The 23,140-nt window shown below is 41.0% G+C and overlaps 2 protein-coding genes across 5 annotated transcripts in view; both read left to right on the top strand.

Moving 5' to 3' along the window:
* The first annotated feature begins 2,088 nt into the window (after positions 1–2,088).
* On the top strand, positions 2,089–6,370 carry cyb561a3a (cytochrome b561 family, member A3a). 4 transcript variants are annotated; one of them, XM_084945787.1, is made up of 7 exons: positions 2,089–2,168; positions 3,058–3,181; positions 3,620–3,824; positions 5,304–5,512; positions 5,629–5,783; positions 5,874–6,039; positions 6,141–6,370. In XM_084945787.1, the coding sequence occupies exons 2-7, from the start codon at positions 3,065–3,067 to the stop codon at positions 6,165–6,167; spliced, it is 879 nt and encodes a 292-aa protein (XP_084801913.1). In that variant the 5' UTR covers positions 2,089–2,168; positions 3,058–3,064; the 3' UTR covers positions 6,168–6,370. The 4 variants fall into 4 exon arrangements, with proteins under 4 accessions (XP_084801913.1, XP_084801914.1, XP_084801912.1 ...); XM_084945788.1 differs by lacking the exon at positions 2,089–2,168 and adding an exon at positions 2,175–2,539; XM_084945786.1 differs by lacking the exon at positions 2,089–2,168 and adding an exon at positions 2,175–2,777.
* Positions 6,371–11,831: 5,461 nt separating this feature from the next.
* Positions 11,832–23,140, top strand: part of loxl2b (lysyl oxidase-like 2b) — a 53,804-nt gene continuing 42,495 nt past the window's right edge. Inside the window, exons 1-3 of the mRNA XM_084945784.1 lie at positions 11,832–11,996; positions 13,828–14,187; positions 14,452–14,627. Of these exons, the coding sequence (XP_084801910.1) occupies positions 13,839–14,187; positions 14,452–14,627 (525 nt within the window). The 5' untranslated portion in view covers positions 11,832–11,996; positions 13,828–13,838. The remainder of the gene's footprint in view (positions 11,997–13,827; positions 14,188–14,451; positions 14,628–23,140) is intronic.

Below are 23,140 nucleotides of genomic sequence, written 5' to 3'. Positions count from 1 at the left end.
GAAGCTCATACCATCTGCTGCATCACAAATGTGAAAGAGAAGCACAGGCAAAACAGACCTGGGTGGACGTTTTTTTTTTTTTTTTTTTGTGTGTGTGTGTGCGTGCGTGCACATTATTTTGTCTTTGTGAAGTGTTTTGAAGTAAGCAGATGTTCCACAGACAACAGGAAGGTACCCCAGTATAAATACTTGGTACCTTTGACTATGGTGATTAATGATGTCTAAAGTTATGCAGGAATGAATCTGCAAATTGTGACCTGGCAGCCTGATGATAAGAAAAGGGCGATCGTGGCTCAAAGAGTTGGCAGTTCGTCTTGTAACCGGAAGGCTGCCGGTTCGAGCCCCGGCTCGGACAGTCTCAGTCGTTGTGTCCTTAGGCAAGATACTTCATCTGCTGCTTACTGGTGATGGCCAGAGGGGCCGATGGCGCGATATGGCAGCCTCGCTTCTGTCAGTCTGCCCCAGGTCAGCTGTGGCTACAACTGTAGCTTGCCTCTACCAGTGTGTGAATGTGAGAGTGAATGAATAGTGGTATTGTAAAGCGCTTTGAGGGCCCCGAAAAGCGCTATATAAATGCAATCCATTATTATTAAAAGAAATCCCGTCAAAGCTTTGTCTTTTACAAAGAGCAAACAAACAAACAAAAACAACTGTTGAATAATGAAAACTAAAATACATTATTACCATGGACCGTATATAAAAGATGAATATAGCCACTGTGACATCACCTGTTAAATTTCAAGCTGAGCATTAAATCTCATGCAGTCACTGTCTTGGTGTTTTGAAACTAGGCAAAGGGTAACTATAACTGAGAACCTGAGACATACTGTACTGTCATAGGGTAATGACTTGTCAGTTACAAGTTACTGAAAGTTCTATCATATCCTGCTTGTCCTCCTTTGTGATTCCATTGCAATGCACTGGAATCAATGTACAAAATGGGGAAAAAATATTTTAAATAAGATTTTAACTAACAACTGAGAACAAAGACCTATCAGAGAAGTGTTTTCTGAAGTAGTGTTTGTGACTTTTTCCCATAGACCTCTTTGCCACCAGATTCTTTTGTAACGAGGCATATCATCTTCTGACCATTATAATAAATACAGGTTTAAGGTAATTCTGTACTGAACTTTTCTAAAGACTTTTTAGACTGTGTGCAGATGGAAGTTTCATCTATCTATAGACAGTGTGTAATTATTACATGGGAATTTGTAATGTATGTATAGCTAAACTACCTTGATCAGTGTTATTACATGCATAGTTACTTAGATTACCAAATGATCTTTTTGTACATTCTACCTCTGTCACAGAAGGCCTCTCAGTTGTATAGAAGAGACTGTTGGATAGGAGAACAAATAAAATACTGACTAACATTGCCTCCAGGTGGAGCTGGCAGGCAGCAGATCTCTGAAGCAGCTGCTGACCTCCTTCAACAGGGACCATTTTTTTCTTTCACATTTTCACACATCCTGCAAGGCAAGTGAAAACTCCATCAGCCACAACTTTATACAACCACAGACCGAGTTACTGGCTATTTGTTATTGTAGTATTTTGGTCTTTAATTGTTTTACTAATGTGTGTGTGTGTGTGTGTGTGTGTGTGTGTGTGTGTGTGTGTGTGTGTGTGTGTGCCTGCATGTACGGGTTCTTACTATCTTGGTGGGGACCAAAATCTGAAACTGACTTATACTGGTGGGAACCAACAGCCCTCGTGGGGACCAAACTCCAGGTCCCTACGGGGTTAAAAGCATTTTCCACACTGAAAATGTGGTTTTAGGGTTACAATTGGGTTATGGTTAGGGTAAGGGTTGGGATTAGGCAATCATTTTCGATGGTTAGGGTTAGGGTAAGTGGCTAGGGAAAGCATTATGTCAATGGGATGTCCCCATGAGGATAGCAAAAGAGACACGTGAGTGTTCACATTTGTTTTTGTTTTTTTTATCTCATGGGTTTCACCAAGATCAATAAACATTTTTGTAAATATTATTTTAACACTGGTGTGTCCGAGAAGAAGAAAATAAGAAGAAGGTCAATGTAATACTTCGCAGTCCTTGTAATTATTTTTGTGTAATGACTTGGTGATCGTGAACAGGGTAGGAGTGACGGGGTGGTAGCCAAGAAACCACATTTCCCACAAGGCCATGCGCTAGAAATACGGAAATGGATCAGGTAAGTATCTCTTCCTAAAGTGAAAGCCATTCACCTGTAATAAACGTTGCGTTTACTGGTGACGTAATCTCCTACGTCCGAATTGTCTTCTTAGGCACGAGTTATTTGCTAACCGAACTACACAACTAAATGTTTCTTCAACGCGTCAAGTTTCGAACTCTCTGCGCATGCTAATCGGGATACGTAACTTCTTACACAAGACTTCATTAGGAAAATATGCTATTTAACGTCGCCTCGCTTAAAGAGAACAGACAAGACGTACTGTCGCATAAATACTTTTCACGAATGTGGTAAAGATACTCGTTAATTCGGGATACACAAAAACGTGTTGGCGGACAAGCAGGAATCTATTTATCAAGAGCTTGTACGAGGTAAATAAGGAACTGAAAGGTGAAAATTTGAAGGAAAAACTAGGCCTTTGAGCTGTACATTTACAAGGCTTCCGGTGGCCTTTGTTAGCGTCCACTTGTCGTACTCAGGGGCAAGGGTCTCTACATATTAATACAGAGCTACTCCTATGATGAAACATTTGTACCTGAGCATATAGCAGGGCTCCCACGCACAGGGCAGGAGGGGTCGCTGAATGCCTGAAGAAAATTAAGACTTGCAGTAAGTTGTAGAACCAACCACAATCCTAAGGTCCTTCGATACTGCTTTATGTTGTTTTTTTCCTCTTAATTTGTCACCTGCTTATCCTCTTTTCATTTTGTGTCCCCAGAAAACGGCTACCTGTCTCCATTGGCATTTTATGACACTTAACACCTCCAAAAAATTACTTTTACTCCATAAATTCACCATTTTCTTCTTTCTTTATGACAGGACACTGACTTTTTTGTGCGTGTCACACTCGTCTCTATCTGATCTGTCTCTAACCGCCTTGTTCAAACAGGTGGCAGATGCAGCAGTGTGGCCCTTCATCTCCCAGCTGCTCCACCTCTGACTGCTTCCCCCTCGGTACCCTCAATACAGCTGCATGTGGAAGTGAGACTATGGCTGAACAGCAGAAACGCGAAGTGAGTGACATTCAGAGATTGACAGGGGGAAGTCATGAGACAGTTAAATAACTCCTACATGATGTTCACGGCTGTAGAGTAGGAAGTGTTGCCAGTGTCACTGCAGCTGTGGATCAGGTAAGGCTTGCCGCACTGAAGCGTGTTTCTGAAGACTACTAGGTAGCCAACTTAGAACTTTGTGTTTCTGAAATCAAAGTCGTTTAGCAGTCGTGTAAATGGTGATTACTCAAAAGTAGCCCAGGTTTAATATTGTCTTTTTGATCTTTAAATAATCAAGAAAGATCAAAAAGTCAAGTCAAAGCTCAGAAGAAGATCAAAAAGACAAATTTATGTCTTCAAATAAGCAAATTAGAGCTAACTGGGCAGTACCTGAATGCAGAAACAGTTCTCTGCCCTTCCATCTCTCGTCTTCTCATTGAGTTCTTTTTGCTAATTTAGCCTGCAGGTCTCTTCAGGATGAGACCCATCGTGATCTTCTATGGATTCTACCTGCTGTGCTTTGGCCTGGGTGTGGCCTGCGTGGTGTGCGTGTGCCTGTGGAACAGCAAGTGGCGCGGCGGTTTTGCTTGGGACGGCTCGTCGCTTCAGTTCAACTGGCACCCCGTCCTGATGGTGACGGGTCTGGTGGTGGTGTATGGCAACGGTGGGTGGCCTTCCAAATAAAGCTCATGAGTTTCATTTCTGTTTCTCAGTTCTCTTCCTCCTCCAAGCAGTCAGGCTGTATCAGGGTAATTACACATCCTAGGCTTGGTATAGATGTAGTGTATAATTTTAGGCATGATTTCAGTAGCAAGGTAACATGAGGTAACGTCTGCAGTGACTGTTTGGCCACAGCTCCATTACACTGCTGCAGTAAAGAGTAGTACTTTTTTTTGTCAGTTGTTACTTGGATGTAATACGCTATATTATAATGGCTTTGGGTAAGAAGCAATTTCAATATTTTTTTTTTCTTTTGATAACCTGAAAAAAATATTTAATTATATTAACATTATCAACAACAACAAAAAAAACTTCTCACCCATTACAAATGGGAATTTCCCAAACAGCACTGAAATAATGAAGCCACTGTGGAAGTTCCTGAAATTTCACTTCTTTTGTGGGTACCTTTGTTTTTTTTTTTTTCTTTATTCACAAGGTATTGCCACATCACATTTGATTTGGCACTAATTTCACACTGAATGTCTTTCCTGATGCAACCCTACCAAGGATTTGAATCTCTTCCCTGATATGTTAGGCAAATGTGTTAACCAGTAAACTATGGAGCCTGTGGGATTTAAGCACACCCAGCCATTTTAAGTATAAGGACTTTCTTGTTTTTCCTGTTGTAGTCTGTGGTCATTTGTCTTATAGCTGTTTCACTTATCACGTGTCTGTTTAACAAAAATAAAAAACTGTTACAGGACAGGTTTGTCAAGTTCTGAGGGCCATAAAAGTCACCAAAGCTCTGCTTAGTCAGTAACTGAGGAGTTCCAAACCTCCTCTGGCAGGTTCCTGCCTTTTTTTAAATGTAAAGAACAAAAATACCTGGCAAGAAGGTCATCAAATCAAAGTTGTGACAATGAAATTAAAAAAGAGGTTTAACAGTGTAGGGAAAGCAGAAGTGACAAAAACAATAGTCATGAATCCTCGGTTAAGAGCTGTGGTAATGTGGTTGGCATCACTTTCACCTCGTGAGCGTAAGTTGCACTCATGACACGTGGCGTGCTTAACTATCACTTAATGCAGGTAAGCTTGGTTGCTATATCCACAGCATGTACAGGTGAATCACACAGGACACCTGCTAATTAGTGACAGAGCAATAATAATGTAGAATTTTTAAAATGTAGAATTTTACTGTCCACATCAGAGAAATTCTACTGGAGTCAACTGGAGCCTGTGGGGATTGACTCACTTTTGGAGGCAGCCTTAAGTGGGTTTTTTTCGTTTTGTGACCAGGTCTTTAAAGTTTTGGTATAAGGAACCCAAGTTTTGCACCAAGACAGAATATGACGAGCACTTCCTGAACCTCCCCTGTGTTGATGCATCTGGTGCACTAGCTGTTATTAAACAACAGCACAATTTAATGTGGCCACCACATTTAATTAAGCAGACCATCTTCAGTTGTTTTGCCTCTTCACTGCAGGAGCTGTGTTGTACCGCATCCCTCTGACCTGGGGTCAGAATAAACTCCCGTGGAAGCTCCTTCATGCGGCACTGATGCTCCTCGCTCTGGTGCTGTCGATCGTGGGGCTCTGTGCTGTGTTTGACTTCCACAACGCCCAAAAGACACCCAACCTCTACTCCATACACAGCTGGATCGGAATCGCAGCAACAGCTCTTTTCGCAATGCAGGTACCCAACTTGACATGAGTTGTTTTATGTTTTTAGGCAAATACCATACATTTGTACAGCAATTTGTTTCCTGCTGTCCCTGTGTGTCTGTGATTTATCTGTCTGTGTGGATGCAGTGGGTGGCGGGTATGGCGGGTTTCCTCCTTCCCTGCTCCCCCATATCTTTACGTAAACGCCTGAAACCCATGCATGTGTGGTTGGGAGGTAGCATACTGACGCTCAGCATCGCTGCCTGCATCTCTGGCATCAACGAGAAACTCTTCTTTGTTCTGTGAGTGCAAATTTTCTGCATTTCTTTTGATTAATTCTGTTAGGGGGAAAAAAATGTAATCTTTTTTTCCTTTTAAATGTCTTTCCGCAGGAAAGGAATCAATATGACTCAGCCATACTCTGCCCTTCCACCTGAGGCTTTGTTGGGAAATTCATTAGGGGTTTTGATCGTAGCCTTTGGCCTGGTTGTCCTCAAGATTCTGTCCACCCGAGAATGGCAGAGACCAGACTCCAGGCCTGAGGATATGGCCTACACGGTGAGAATATCAGTGTGCCTGACACGTAGTGGCGGAGATAAGGGAATTTAATTTAATAAAGCATTCTCATTAAAAAAATCTATATCTGCTTCATTTCACAGCCTTTGCTTCAAGAAGAAAATGAATGAAGGGGAACTTCAGAGCTGGTCCCTGAATTACTCCAAAATCAGTTCAGCTGTCACAAGTGGCCAAAACATCTCTGTCCTGAGTGTTGAAGCAGCTGCCTGTAGTGTGTGAGCACTATCTGTTGGTTTTTAGTTGTAAATATTTATTCGAAATTATATTTAGGATTGCCTTTCTGCCCAAAGAATAAAAAGTATTTGTCATCAAAGCTGTGACACCTTCCTCTTTTACACTGCTTCTGTAGTTCACCACTGCTTTTCCATCCTGTAGTAAAGCGGTCACTAGTTCAGGGTATTGAAGGCTGTGGTAATGTAGTGTAACTGGTGACTGGATTCAGTTGCTGTTGTGCACTGATGGGGATCCTGAATCCACCATTGACCTGTTTTATTTAATATTAAGTTGGTTGTAATTAATGTACTATATACCTACTATACACGTGTGAAGCATCAAGGTTATGCAAAACAATATTGGCACTAAAAATGTAATTAAAAAAAATTGAATTGGTAGTTTGTTCTATGAATCTGGAGGTCATGTATTTTTTCTTTTTTGGGTTACCTTGATTCAGACCAAAATATTTCTACAACTATTGAATGGATTTACATGAAATATCACATATATTCATAGTTCCTGGACGATGTTGATAACAACCTTGATGATCTCAATGTGTCCTCTAGCAACAATTTTAGTGACAGCCATAGTGTCATGCTAATGCAGCCACATGAGGGTAGGGCATACCCTATGTGAGATTTTCCAGTGGCTTTATGGCTTTTTCATGTTTTTGTGATAGTTGTGTATGTTTTGTAGGGAAAAGATACCAGAGAAATTTTTTGTTTGCTGATGAATACATGGAGATTAGAAGTGAATCTTCCCTCAATGGTGCTTTACTAATGTCAAGAACAGAATCACCCATTTAAATGTGTTTTATTTTCTCCCATGCCAATGGTAGCAACATGCTTTTGTTCTGGATTAGATTTTCATTTGTGCTGTGAGGTGCAAAACCTCTCAGCAATTTTGAAGCTCATGTTTTCATTCCTCATCGTTCTATTTTATATTTGTGGAACACACAGCTGCAGAGAAATATCTAAATGATTTAAAGTCCACATGAATGGATCTGACAAAATGCCTCCCTTCAGATTTGGGGCCATCTGCTTAATGGATTTCAATAGAAACCATGGAAACTGCTACAGTCTTCACCAAAACCATAATGAAGGTAAACAATCTGTCTGTCTCTCATACCCTGTGGTTTCTACAGAAACTGTTTTTGATTTAGTTCACACTTTTGGTTTAACATTAAGGTTCCACAAGGTTTATCGTGTGTGTGTTTACTCCCATGCAAACATTAAAACAGAGATAGAGCTTATATCGTTTTTCAGACTCTCTGTATGCTATTGTTCCCATAAATTATAGAGTACAATGCAATGTGGTCCAAAGCCAACATACAAGTTAACAGAGCGTAAACACAAACGAGGGCCAGAGTTTGATGAGCAAAGAAGAACTGGGAAAGCAAAGGTATAAAATACAGAAGTAGAGAGAAACCCAAAGGAAGTTGCTTTAACTGCCTACATAACAGAAGGATTTAGGTGAGGTGGCACAATCATAAGATTAGCAACCAGAAGAGAACAATTAGACTCTCACGCCCTTCCACGATGTCACGTTACAAGGCAAATGTCTTCATTTTGTCACAGTCTCCACCATTTGTTTGATACTTTGATTTTGCATCCAGCCACAGAGACCAGCATGTTTACCCACAGTCTCATGGTAAAATTTCAGACATTGACATTTACTGAAGTCTACCCTGGATGTTAAAAACAATGCTAAAGGGCTAGAAATGTGGCGATCGTGGCTCAAGAGTTAGGAGTTCACCTTGTAATCGGGAGCCCCGGCTCAGACAGTCTTGGTCGTTGTGTCCTTGGGCAAGACACTTCACCTACCGCCTACTGGTGTTGGCCAGAAGGGCCGATGGCGCGATATGGCAGCCTCGCTTCTGTCAGTCTGCCCCAGGGCAGCTGTGGCTACAACTGTAGCTTGCCTCCACCAGTGTGTGAATGTGTGTGTGAATGGGTGGATGACTGGGTGTGTAAAGCGCTTTGGGGTCCCTAGGGGGGACTAGAAAAAGCGCTATACAAATACAGGCCATTTACCAAATGTAATGCCTGTGTGTCCTGACCTAGCATTGTATCTGACAAGTTGAAAACATTTTAACAAATAACTTTTTAGGCGTTTAAAAAAAAAAACTCCATTCTACACACCTAACACTTGCCTAAACCTGGGTCATTAGGTCACACCCCACATGACATTAGCAAGTCACACTTAACGCTATCACTAGGTGGAGAAGGGCCAGACAGCAGGAAGGTGACAGGCCAGAGAAGCAGGGGCAAAATGACACCAAAGTCCATTATGGATAAGAAGTATTGTGTAATCTAATGCTCTCAAGATGTGGAATTTGGTTTCTCAACTGCCAGAAAGGCTGTTGAAGGGACTCCCATGCTCTCGGCAGCCTGAGGTAGCCTGGTTGTATTCTGTTTACGACAGTACTCACTTTTCCAGAGGGCTTCATCCTTTTCCTCCTTATCAGCGACATCAAGATGATTTGTTACCTTGATAGACTGCCTAATCTTCAAGAATCTGTCTCCACTTATTAAATTTTCTATACCTAGCAAACAATAAATTTGGAGCCTAGGTTATTAGAGTCATGCTGAGAGCAAAGATGTTCACAGCATGAATTCAGAAATGAGACCCTACCCTCTGGTTTGTGCAATCTAAATCTGGTTGCCTGTTTTCTGTGTGATGTAATCAGAGGACCCCCTGTTTGGTGGCTGTGGGGATGACTCTCCTATTTTCATGTTTGATACAACGTAAATGAAATATTTCAGCTCAATTTCAGTTTGGTTAAAATTGAGTTGATAAAGACAGTTCTAGCAATAGAATCATAACAGCTGCAAAAAAGTATCACTTAACTGCTCTTGTGGTCATAAAATGTAGAAGCTGCAATCAAAAAGAAAGGTTGTGTGCTCTGCTTGCCCATCCCTAACAATCGTTGAATCAATAGAAAGGCCAGGATGTTACCCTTGGACTCATATAGATTGCATAAATGCTGTGTGATGTCAAGGTCTCAGGCTCACGTCCCCGACAGAGAGCAAAAATTAATTGCTGGTCATCAGATATCATATGTTCACCTTGACAAAATTTGTGACAGGCAAGGATTATCACGAGCTCCATGACAACTCACAAACACAAAAACGAAAGAAGAGGAAATGCAGTTCATGTCACACTGATCAGGATCAGTTACTACCTGATGTGCCAGTCTACTCTAATGCATCAGTGGCTGAGAGTGAAAGCAGTGGAACACATGATCATCAAGTGACACATCTTACACTGAAAGCTACAAATGGCAGGAAACCTCAATTATCAAAGGCATGGCAAGTGCTAGACATGTCACACAAGTAAGGCAAAGCTTAGAGTCCCTTGTCTTTCATCTGAAAGAAGTCTTATGAGTTAAGAGACTTCAGGACATTTCACATAGAGGTTTTTTCCCTCTGTTTGCTGTCAAAGCAGCACTGCAGAGTCACCAATGAGCACTCTGGTTTATGTTGTGTGAAAAGAATCCTGGAAACAGACGGTGATCAGGTTCTTCTTTAGGACTAACACTTTCATGTCTACCAATGTTATGCTCAGCAGAACAGAACAAGAGGGAGTACCGGGGAGAGGAGCACAGTACAGTGTGATTGGTTGGCTGTAGCACACAAGCTCTAATCTGTGGTCTACTTGCAAGCCCACTGTGTGACAAAAAGGAAGAAACATAATGTTTCATTTATTTTGTGTGTTCCACATGTGACAAAGTATATTCGTGTGAAAATGAATGTGCTGCCTTTGATGACATATTTGGACAAACAAACTCTTTGAAAAAGTAAATGGTCTGCTCTACCTCCTGTAGCTCAGAAGGTAGAGCAGGTCACCTACTTATCGGAAGGTTGGTGGTTCGATCCCTGGCTCCTCCAGTCTGCATGTCAAGTATCCTTGGGCAAGATACTAACCCCAAGTTGCTCTCCGATGCGTCCATCGGAGTATGAATGTGTGTGAATGTAGTTAGATAGCATTAAGTATAGATAAAGTGCTTGTGAGAATGGGTGTTATATGGGTGAATTTGGCATGTTGTATAGAGCGCTTTGAGTACTCCGAGAGTAGAAAAGCGCTATATAAGAATCAGTCCATTTACCATCTCATTCTTATATAGTGCTTTTCTACTATCCCAGAGTACTCAAAGTGCTCTATACAACATGCCACATTCACACAAGCACTTTCTCTATACTTGGTCCTTTCTAACTACATTCACACCCTGATGGATGTATCAGAGAGCAACTTGGGGTTAGTATCTTGCCCAAGGATACTTGACATGCAGACTGGAGGAGCCAGGGATCGAACCACCAACCTTCCGATAAGTAGGTGACCTGCTCTACCTCCTGAGATGCAGCCACCCCATAAAAGGTAGCTACAGACAAAACGGGATCTGTGCTAATGTAGACTGGGTAATGTGTTAGGAATGAAACAAACATTTTTTAATTGGATTTAAAATGATCAATCCACAGAGGACTGAATTCAAAGAAAATCAGAAAATGATGTAGCAGGATAGTCCATTTTACCAAACTTTCATTTTACCAAACTTTCAGCAACTCAAAATGCTACTCAGTAGTGTGTTTGTGTGCATGCCTGACACCTGACAGCGGCGTTCTACTGTATTAGGTCAGGTGCGGGTGGCCTACGTTCAGTGGTATCAGTTCATTCATCCTCCAGGAAATCTGAAATCTTGCATGCTCTCGTCACATGAGGATTACACCAGCACAGGGTCTGACAATGGGACCAAGGATTTCACCAAGATAGCTAACGGCAGTCAGGGTGCTGGTGTGTAGCCCATAGAGGACTCTGGCAGTGCTTATCCTCTTACTCTTTGCAAGAAGAATCAAATTCTTGTCGTCCTGATGGGTTAAAGGCCTCTCCAGCTGTCCCAGAGTAACTGGTATAATATCTATTTTTGTTTCAGTTTGGTGATTATGGCTTGTAGCTCATGGAAATCAGACATCCAGCATCCAACTTATTATAAAACATCCCAGGAGCAATCAGAAAGTATTCACAATATAGAAGTGTGTTCTGAGAAGTATGTTCATTTATACTCTGAGGCCTCATCCTCCAGTCTTGCCCACCAGGTGGACTGACTGCCTGCAGTGGATTGGGAAGCAGCCAGAAGCAGAAGGTCCTGGAGGTCCTAACCTCCTGAGTATAGAATACTTTAAGCTGGAACAATATGATTCAAATAAAATACAGTAGATTTGTCCTTGGCTTGATTGATGTCAAACATGAAAGCTGTTTTTTTTTTTATATCTAAATTTCAGTTATTGTGATGTGTTGTCCCATACAAGCAACGCCTACCCCCACACAGACACACTGGTTGGGATCACACGTCTCTACACTGTACACTGAGCTGTGCAGCCACTTCATGCTTTCTTTCATGCACCCCCCCCCCTCCCCCCTCCACCATAATTGAAAACAGTTTTCCACACGCTCTCATCCACTGTGAGCTCTCTGTCAGTGCTAGTCGGATGTGCAGTTTTTCACGTCCCGGTCCATCTTTGCTGATCTCATGGTAAAGGTGGGCGTCAGTGGGCGGTACCGCTATTGAGGCCGGCTCATTTTTGCATTGGAGGGAGTGAAAGTTAGAGAGCTGCAGCAGCAGCGGCAGAAGAAGAAAAACAGCTGACTTCAGGCTTGGTTTTTACGCACCGTGCTGTTACACGTTGCTGTAACTTCAGGAGGGACGGTCTTCAACGGAGAGAAGAAAAGTAAGTTCAGCCAGAGCTTGCAGCTCACTTCAAGAATGTAACTAGCCATTGTTACTGAGACAGGAAGCTTGCCTTGAAAGTTTTGTTTACGCTTAAATTCAGTGAATTAAGAGTCGTTTTCGAGGTCTCAAAGTACTGAAATATTATTACTGAAGCCATTACTATTGTGTGACTTTGAGCATCACATTGGAACTTTATGTAATATAGGTAAAAAAGTGAGTTAGTTTTCCGGAATTCAAGTTGTCACCACAGCCTCTAAAAACTTTACAAGACTCTTTTCTGGCATTTCTGGCACGAAAAAAGTCCGTCAGATTAAATGATGAAGATGCATCTAAAATTGGAGTGAACATATGTGTCTAACATGGTACTTTGAAGAAAAATTCATGCTAAAAATCCACTGCTGAGTTCCAGAGTGTCTACTTGCAGGGAAGCACTCCTCAGCGGTTTAGCAAAGAGCATGAGAAGACTGGCTGACATTCTTATAAACTGACATTTTGACCTTTGCAGCCAATGCACAGTTCTCCTCTAACAGCAGACTAGACTCATACACCTATCTGCAGAAGAGGATAAAAAAAGGTTTCAGATATCAGGGTGTCCACTTCACTGAAGTTCTTGACATTTTGTTTTAACAAAAGCGAGCAAGAAAATTTCTGATCTATTGGTCCGTTTGATTATAAGCTTGTGCCTGCAGCTTCACTCAGAAATAAACAGCTAAGGCTTTTTTCTGGAGGTTGAAATAGAAGAAGAAGTGGGCAAATGATCAGCTGGGGGGGAAAAAAGCCTGCTGTGTTCTTATGTGTCTCGCCTTACCTGAACTTTACCGTGTCCGTGCACACCGACCACGATTTTTTTTGTCATCACAGCGGTTTAGACTCACACATTGTAAGCAGACGCCAAGTCTGTGGGCTTCATTCCATCTGTTCATGTGTGATGTGTGTTGATTCTAGCTTGTGTAACTGCTGCCACGTTACAGTGAGGAGAGTTGAAGGTCTGCACAGTTGATGGATCATATGTTTTGTAACAGATGTTTTTTCCAACAAAAGGACAGGATTTTCCCTGGAGGCCAGCTTTTCTTCACTCACAGAAAACTAGTGGGCGATCACGGGAAATGTTTTACTCAATATAAGTCCAGTAAGTCAGATAGAAATAAAAGAAGTCCGTTTTGGTCACTTATTTTTTAAACGTTTTAATGCAGATGTCATTATGATTGAGAAAAAATAAAGTCAACATACAGTACCATGAGCTTATAACGTGCGGACATGCACTTTTTTCCTTTTCCTTTTTTCCTTTTCTTAAACTGCTAACAGAGCTGAACCAACACTAGATTGTATTTTGAGATAAGTCCAGTATTTGCGCACCTTTTAGCTCTGTATTTAGTCTCCACCGCCTCGTGAACTAAATATTTTACTTCTGCTTACGGGCCTGATGAAATCTATGAGAGTATAACCAAACAGTAAATCTCTTAACAGAAACAAGAGTGGAAACCTGTTTAAAGGCTTCACGGTACTGAAGAGAAGTGCAGAGTTTTGTGATTATTCTATTTGGGGTTGTCATAATGAGAGACCCCTTTAACATCACACAGTTATTTAATCTACTTTCAGCATAAAAATATTGAAGTGCGGGTTTAGGGAGGCTGTTTGAAGAGGCAGGTCTGCAATTAACAGCCTGACATTTAGTCCCTAGTAGTCCCTAATTCCCATAATGCAATGCAGCATCGTTGTTTGTTAGTTGGTTCACAAAAGGTTTCTCTGTGGACCTTTGTGATTCTCAGACTGTAAAAGGACTACAAATATCATTGCAATTTATTCTTCTCTTTTTGGCTTTTCATTAGCTCCAACCAAAATGCGGGTCATCCAGAACCTATATGCTCGCACTGCTGTTCTATTGGTGCTATTAAAGCTGTCAGTTGCACAGTATGAGCACCTCGGCTACCCCCCAGGCTACCCATACCCAGAACAGGAAGAGTACACGGCCCCGCAGCTGGATCCAGACACGCCCAGGATTCAGCTCCGACTTGCAGGGCAAAAGAGGAAACACAATGAGGGCCGAGTAGAGGTTTTCTACAACAACCAGTGGGGCACCGTCTGTGATGATGACTTCAACATCCATGCTGCCCAGGTGGTGTGCAGGGAGCTGGGCTACGTGGAAGCTGTCTCATGGTTGCCATCTTCTAAATATGGGAAAGGAGAAGGTACTGCAGGATTTTTCTTCTCATCAGTGTGGAAACATATTTAACATATATTCAACATATTTAACATATTTAACATATATTCACAATATAGATGGCATGTCTGGATGAACATGTTATTGATATAACCTTGTTGGCATTATTTTTTCAGTTATGTACTACTATAGTAATTAAAGACTGTATAACAAATAATAAAAAATATTTGTTATTTGAAAATAAAACTCCTTCACACAGAAGCAAGGATTAATATCTATTTTGTCTCATCAGGACCCATCTGGTTCGACAATGTCCACTGTACTGGCAAAGAAAAGACTTTGGCACAGTGTCAGTCCAACGGGATCGGCATTTCAGACTGCAAGCACACCGAAGATGTAGGAGTGGTGTGCAGCGACAAGAGGATCCCGGGATTTAAATTTCTCAACACTCTGCCCAACCATGTGGAGGTAAACCTACAAGGCCCAATAGTTCTATCCAACTTTTGTATTTCATTGCATCGGTTCTCAGTGCCTTCTCAAAAGATGTTTGTTAGCTAGGATCTGCTGTGTTTGTTGTTATCTTGTGATGAACACCATTTAAGCCTTAGAAGCCTTTTTAAAGTGTACAAAAAATACTGGATCCAACATTTGTTCTTGTCCAAACAAATAGGTCAACCTCAATCTGAGATCCTGTGTTATTTCTTTCAGAATATCACAGCTTTACCAATCAATAAAGCTCTTCCATAATAGAATAGCATTAGCAGCATAACATATGGAGCTGCTGTACGTCAAACTCACCTCTAAAAAATAAATTTGGTTGGAAAACAGCTGCTGTGGACTAAAAGCCAGCAGCTCTCAACCACTATCTGTCCTGTTAATAGTCCTTTCTGAATAGCCTGCAGTGAAAGCGCATTGGGGAAAGTTCACTGGTATTTGTTAGGTGTCAAACTTAAAACTTTCATAGCAGTTTGACTGGAACCTTTAAAAGCCCAGCTGAGCATTGCTTTTGGGCCTGCTAATGGGCTCAGAGCTAATTGCCTCAACAAGCAGAATGTTATCTTTCTGCTCACCGTGCAGGCCTCATAACAGTGCATTCCAATGTTATGAGCAAACTGCAAACCAGAACGGATTCTGCTTCTGTCTTACTGACCTGTTCAGTCAAGTTTTCCTTGTTTCTTTCCAAAAACAAATAGAAGGATTTAGTGGTGTTGATAAAAAAATACTTTCTGAGTCTGTGAGCTTGTCATGTGTGCTCCTTCTGACTACAGACTTTGTTAAAGTTACTATGATTGTTGTTATGTCAAACAGAGGTGTGGCAATATTTTTTGGCAAATTACACTCACCAGCCCCATTATTACATTATTAGATACACCTGTTAAATTGTTGTTAATGCTGATGTCTAATAGGCCAATCACATGGCAGCAACTCAATGTATTTAGGCATGTAGACATGGTCAGGGCAAACTTCTGAAGTTCAAACTGAGCAGCAAATTAAGGAAAAAATGTGATTTAATGGACTCTGAACGTGGCATTCCAGAAGTTGCTGATCTACTGGGATTTTTCCACAGAACCAGAGAGCCCCAAAATATCTGGAGAAAATATCCAGTGAATGGCAGTGAAAAGGCCTTGTTAATGTAAGGTTAGACGCCTGACTGCTTCAAGCTGATAAGAAGTCAACAGTGACTCCAATAGTCATTACAACCGTGGTATGCAGAAGAGCATCTCTGAATGCACATGTGCTATAGCAACGGAAATCACACTGGGTGCTGCTCATAACAGTTAAGAACAGGAAACTGAGGCTAATATTTTTTGCTGTGAAATTCAGATGGTAAGGTCAGAATCTGTCATAAACAATATGAAAGCATGGATCCATCCTGCCTTGTGTCAGTGGTTCAGGCTGCTGTGATGGTGATATTTTCTTGGCACACTTTGGACTCCTTAGTACCAACAAAGCATCATTTAAACACCACAGCCTACCTGAGTATTGTTGGTGACCACGTCCATTCCTTTATGACTACAGTGTACCCTCTTTTGAAGGCTACTTCCACCATGATAATGCACCATGTCGTGAAGCTCAAATCCTCTCAAGCATGCTTCTTGAAAATGACAATGGGTTCATAGTTCTCAAATGGCCACAGGCACCAAATACCAAATGTCAATCCAGTAGAGCACCTTTGGGATTTGGTAGAACTCAAGATTTATATCATGGATGTGTGGCCGTTAAATCTGCAACTGTGTGATAGTATCATGTTAATATGGGCCAAAAAGTCTTTTATCTAGTGGTATTTGTGGAACGAACTTTCAATACCGTGAACGACCACTGGAAAAAAAATAAGCAACAAAGCTTTAGGCAGAAGAATATTCAGCTTTCTTCAGGCTTCAGAGATCTGCTAAGCTTACTTGAACTCCACAACACATTTTTTTCAGACCTCAAATAACTTCGTGTTTTTTCAAATTCTGCTCCAGCGGATTCTGACTTAAGTGCAATTGCTTGAGAACTTTTATCAGACTTTACATAGCTCCCTCTAGAGGCAGAAAATGCTTTTTTTAATCACATATGTGATCATGCTCACTGTAAAAACACTTTAATTTGTAAAGTTGCATTACAGGAGCAGATCCATCTAAACGACTGCCTTAAGTTTACAAGACTAAATGTCAAGGTTGTGATTGTTCAGAGGGCCCAGCTGTAGAGCTCTAGATGTCTCAAGTCACATAAAAAAAAAAAAAAAAAATCAGACTCAGCTTTTCCACTCACTAAGAGGAATCACATGGGCCTCAGCGTGTAAAACACAGCCAGCTGGGAGCCCCACTCTGCCACACAGCCAGGGCCCAGCTTTATTATCTGGTGACTCACCAGTGTAGGGGCATTCTAGTGTTGAATGGCAGCTATGACGGCATGTCGCTGGGGATGTGGGGATGTGGGGTGGATGTAGGAGCACAGCTGCCTTTTCAAGTGATAGTAAGTTTATTGCAATGTCTCTAGCCGTGTATACCAAGATAGCAAGCTAAGTCAGTGGCATTACGTCAGGGCAAGCAAAGCAAGCAGTACTTGTCTAGTGAAATCTAAAAATAGATATCAATTAAAACATACTAAAGTAAAGTGTTCTTTCTTGTTTTATCTCAAACAGAGCTCTCTCATAAAGCTTTCCTGCTTGCATCCATCCTTTACATCACTGCCATCTTGTGGCTGCAGTTGCCTATTGTCTCTGGAAGCAGAATTAATTTAGCTTTATAATGAAATCTATATGGGGTAGACACTGTCATGGGTGTGTTCATTTCCCATTAACAATGTCTGAAGCTTGTCAAGCAGAGCAATCGGTTATTTGGGGATGCACACTGCAGATAAACCTCTGATCTTTGATGGGAGACTAGCGTGCTAGACAAGCTGCTGCTGGCCCCACTTTTACTCTGCTGATATCAGTTATGAGCTGCACCTAGTATGAAAACAGAGCTAGCTTTATTTAGAAAGTAAACAAGCTGTCTCATTTATTACTATAAGAGTGCTTTCTCTTGCTTTTAATAACTGTTAATAACTTGTTTAGCATGCTAGCAATGAAAGCTTTAATGATGGGGAGATGGAACCCTGCCGTGTCTTTTTTTTTTAATAAAACAGATAATTTGACTAAGTACAGGCTCCACTAACACTTTCAGATTAACGTCTTGGTTAATCAGTTCGGTTGACCAATGTGCAAAGTTTAAGGAGCTGCTTTGCTAATACAAGCTTAAAAATATGTTTATTAACCATTTTAAATAAAGATATAGGACTTCTGGAGCAGATTAAAAGCTGGTCTGGTCCTCAGCCACTAGAAACCCATAATTTTATAGAATATGATACTTTATTGTAGATTAAACAGAATATAAAGTGTTTAAAACCAGTTCAAACTGAAACATCCTCAATCGATATAAGGGTGACAGGGCGGGACATTTTAATCTGGTCCATTTTGTGTTATTTAAAACTAAAGGAAACTTTATTTACATTTAATTTAATTTTACTTAATTTTTATTTGTTTATTTGTTTATTTTATGAAGCTCTGGGAGGGCCATAGACTCTGCCTACCTTTCTGTAAAAGTTACCACATGCCATTAAGCAAACGTGGAGGTGAAATGTGAATCCTTGCATGCACATTTTGGTGAACTTTGCAATCCCTGCGCAGATTGTTGTGTGTGTGTCTGTTTTTTTTCTTTCTTTTTTATTTTCTCATAGAAAAAAAAAGTGTTGTTTTCATTGTGACTTTTTTAAGAATAGCGGAAAAACGCATCTCATTCCACAAATTTGTTCTCTGAGGTATAGATGGATTACAGCAAACATATATTTAGCATTGTGTTTCAGACAGCTGGACAGTAAACAACACAGAGGCACAGCCTGTGCTCAGTCTGCATATCCAGAAATATTTACAGTGGCATCTCCCTCGTGTTTATGTATTCCTCTCTGGCTTTGAGGAAGCCTGCTGCACTTCAGTTTATGCAGATGTGACTGCAGAGGCTTTTTGAGGCCTGACCTGCGAATGCATTTCATTCCATTTAAAACCAGTTTCAACATCAGTGAGTTTCAGGGTTTATGAAATGTGATTCTTGGCGTTGACCATTGAGGGCTGCTTCATTTATTCAAGTTAGAATAACAGTGATGCTGTCAGATTTGTCAGCCTATTTTTTTCATGTCAGCATTCAGAGAGGGATGGAAAACAGCAGGTAAAAAATGAGAAGATCAGCCACTGAAACAGGAATATTCTGAGTTGTTTGATTTTATGGAGAAGTGTTAAGTGATCTGCTGCACAAAGGGGCAGGAGGCACTCAGAAATAGGATTCACTGTTGTCATGTTAGTCAATTATGGTATAAATGTGCTAGAAAATCATTGCTAGCTATTGAAACAGGACAGACAACAAATAATAATGATGATTTTGAAGGGAACTTTATGACAGAACACACAGATGAGCACCACTTCTCATTAAAATATTAAATCAATTATTAAATTAAAAGTCCATATAAAATCTTCGTCTATTTTTTCATATCCGCATCAAGGTTTGTAAGCAACGGCTGGTGCTTGATGCATTTTTGTTTCACACTACCATCATCTGAAAACGTTTTCAGAGGAATCTCTGCCGTCCTGTGAAAAACCAAGCACACCTTTACTGCGTCCACAGGGATTAATATTGTAAGTAACAGCCAGGTCCTGCTAATCAAATACATTTGATGAATTGATCATTAACAAGTGTGAGCACCTCTATAAAAGAAGCAGTTTTAGCAGTTTTCTGGTGTGTAGCATGCCATAATCCCGGCAACGTCACCCAAGGTCAGCGTGTACAATGACGAGACAAATTGCAAACGACTCTAGAGCTACATCTCAGACTCTACAGTCCCCAGTCAGCATGTTAAATGTTGAAGGTAATGTAAGTATGATTAGAAAAAAACACTGAACAAGTATGGTTTGCTTGGAAGGGTACTCTGAGCAAACGAGAAGACTTCGAGAGCAAAGTTCCTGAGGAGCAAAGTTGGAAGTTTGACCACAATGCACAGCAGTACATGTGGAGAAACATAGCACATCGACACAAATACTTCATGCCAACTGTCAAGCATGGTGGTGGCTTCTTCTACAGCTGCATCCACTGATCACCTGGCAGTCATAGAGTCGACCATGAACTCCTCTGTATACCAAAATATTTAAGAGGCAAATACAAGGTCCTCCCCCGTGACGCTGATAAAGATAAGTAGAAGAGAATTGATGGATGGACAACTAAGTGGACTTCTTGTGCAGATACAAGTATAGTTAGTTCTAGGGGACATATTTAGTTAAACTGTCCATGTAGGGACATAAAAAGACCTTTACTATACCCCTTTTTATAGAAGTTTAATATCATTACTATAGGTAACATAGAAAATGCTAACGATCTTTTTTTAATTTTCTGACCTATGATTCCTGACTTGAGATGTCAATAAATAAAATAGAATCCATACATCTAAATCCGATAAGTGAAAGATTCCCTTCTGCTTATTGAATTCAAGGTTGTCCGGGGGTTGGAGCCAATCCCATCTGCCTTTTATGGAACAGCTAGTCTATTGCAGTCTGCAGTCTATTGACAAGCATTTGCACTCACATTTACAGCTATGGACAATCTAGAATCACCAGTTTACTTAACCCCACTAACTGCACGTCTTTGGGAGGACTGTGAGAGGAAAGAGTACCCAGAGAGAGCCCAGGACTTTCTGGACCTTCAAATCTAGAAGGTACTAGAGTCAAACCCAGGACTTTCATGCTGTGTGGACAACATTGCTAATCACCACACCACTGTGTATTGTGATTTTCTCCACTTTTCAGTTTTGACAGTGAGGCATTAATGATGAATTCTGAGTACAGTTCATATATAATGGCGTTTTCTGTGACAACTGTGATGGAAACAGATTTTGATGATAAGATGCCTCTAAGGCAAATGCTGCCTTGCTCAGATAGTCTCTGTTCTTCTGACATATCTTCTCTGGCTCATGCTAGAACAAGCAGGGATGAATTCAGAATTTGGAGATTAATACAACCAAAGCTCTTTTCTGTATTTCTATTTTTTCTTTTACACCAGTTTTAGCCCTCTCACTCTCTTTCTCTGCTGCTGTCTTTCTACTAAGAAGATTACAAGCACCCATGAAATCACCACAAGCAGAGTTCTGAGCTCCCATTTTCCTCTCTTTAGTCATTTTTTTCCTCCTCTGAGCCCTTGAGGTCAAATCTCCCACTTTCCTTCCCTGTAAACCTCCATCCATGTCGTGGTTCAGCGCCATAAATTGCTTCCTTGTTACCCCTTTAGCATGTTTGTGCTATGGATTAATTCGTGGCTGCCCTTTGTGTCACAGCCTCAAAATGATTTGAACCGTTTCATTATTTTGCTCACACAGCTGGTAGATGTTTCTGCAGTGACGTAAAGGTTTTCGCCCTGAGGCATCACATTCTCACAGAGGATCTCAGGAGGATGTTTAGCCTCTGTAGAGTTATAAATTAGGCGCTCTCTCTGAGATCGGTGTAAACAGGGCCTCTCACGTGCAGGGGAGTTTGCTTTCACAAAAAAAAGCTTCACGTGTAAGCACATCTGTCTTTTTGCTGTGTTCAGACAGTACAAAGCTAATTTACCAGGCACTTGTTGATGGCAATGGAAGGCATGTGTTTGATTGCTCTCTGTTTTAAAGTTTTCCTCGTCATATGCAGAACAGATTTCTCACATTTAATGCGCTGCAGATTTAGTCTGCCTGTTTTAACACTGCTCTTTTTCTTCCTCTCTATCATAATGTGCAAAATGTGTCACATCAGAAAAATACATTTGCTGTCAGACTAGAAGGCAGACTGTTAGATAGTCAGATATACACATATTCTTATGAGTTTCCAGCTGTGTCACTTCAGCATTGCAGTGGTTTTATTGCCTCTTTGTTGAGAGTGGCTGTGGAGCATGCCATCTACTAATTAGAGGGTTGGTGGTTCGAACCCTGGCTGCTTCAGTCTGCGTGCCAAAGTATCCTTGAGCTAGATACTGAATCCCAAATTGCTTTAATGCTTTACTTGGAGTGTGATTGTTGGATAGAAAGCACTTAGATGTCACCTTGTGACTTTGGCAGTCCTCTGCATCTATTTTATAGCAGGGTAATGAACTGAATGAGTTTACAGGTTTTTATTTTTTTTATGTTTTATTTTTATGTGTTTGTGTGTTCTTGACACAAACACAAAAAACAGAAAATGATGAAACTACTTACGAAGTGACCTTCTACAGCTGGGTATATTGTCTCAAAGTTTTCCAAAATCTTTCACAGAAATGTGAAATTATGTTACAGTGACATTAATTCTATTTATTTGTCTTCATCAAGTAGTGTCAAAACCTTACATATTTACATAATTTCCTCATTATGTACGCAGCAGTTGCAAGCTCGTTTATATGAGTCCCAACAATATTGCTGCATTTTGTCATCCTGAGTATGGATATAGCCATATAACCTCAGTTCACGACAACAGTCACTTCACCTTATACTGTAAAGGTAAAGACCTTACATTATTAGGAGAAAAGCTCAAAATCAGACCATCCTGTATGAGGAAGCACCTTGCAACATTATGAAGGAATAACTCTCTTTTTGTAGGTAGTATTTTGTGCACACAAAAGAGCAGAGAAAAGTTTAGGTGATGAACCAAAATCTCTGTTCTGTGTCTGTGCCACGTGGCAATCACCGGGGACTCAGTGTGGAAGTGCCAAAAACTGCAGTTCCTCAAGGGGCTTGTTGAGATTGGGTCCAAAAGCAAGTGAATCTGCATACTCTTGTGCTAAAGCACCAAATTCCTCAAAAGACAACAACAAAAAATACTTTGCTGCTGACATATGAGGCTGTAGGATATAATTGCCTGATGGCCCCTTCACTTAGAAAGACGTTTGTACTGCACTGACTGCTGCGTTCAGTAAAAATGGCCGAAAATTTGTGTTGTGCTGGCTGCTGCACTCGGTCTGAACTATGTCCTGGTCATAGCTCATGGTCTTTACGTGTAGAGCAGCGGTCCCCAACCTTTTTTGCGCCACGGACTGGTTTATGCCTGACAATATTTTCACGGACCGGCCTTTAAGGTGTCGCGGATAAATACAACAAAATAAAACTAGTACCGGTACCAAAAAAAAGAAGATTTATTCATAACACACGTGAAAAGACCCAGGAAAACTGAGTTAACGATAAAAACGATAACAAAATAACGCGGAAAACCGATAAAAACCCTGAAAACCATACATTTCACACCTGAGCCTCAACACTCGCGGCCCGGTACCAAACGACTCACGGACCGGTACCGGTCCGAGGCCCGGGGGTTGGGGACCGCTGGTGTAGAGTATGTGCCTACTCCTTGTGATTCTTCATTTCTATTGGTTGTTTGAAGCAAAAACAATATAAAGATGGAAGTACCTATCAAGATGCCATCCACTGGTTTCTAAAGTCCTGTTTTGAAGCCTCAAGATTAATGTTTCTGACCTCTTGGT

Source organism: Perissodus microlepis, chromosome 12 (genome assembly GCF_051167445.1).
Source record: "Perissodus microlepis isolate ML-2025 ecotype Zambia chromosome 12, ASM5116744v1, whole genome shotgun sequence".
NCBI lineage: Eukaryota > Metazoa > Chordata > Actinopteri > Cichliformes > Cichlidae > Perissodus > Perissodus microlepis.
This window is presented reverse-complemented; position numbering and strand designations above follow the sequence as displayed.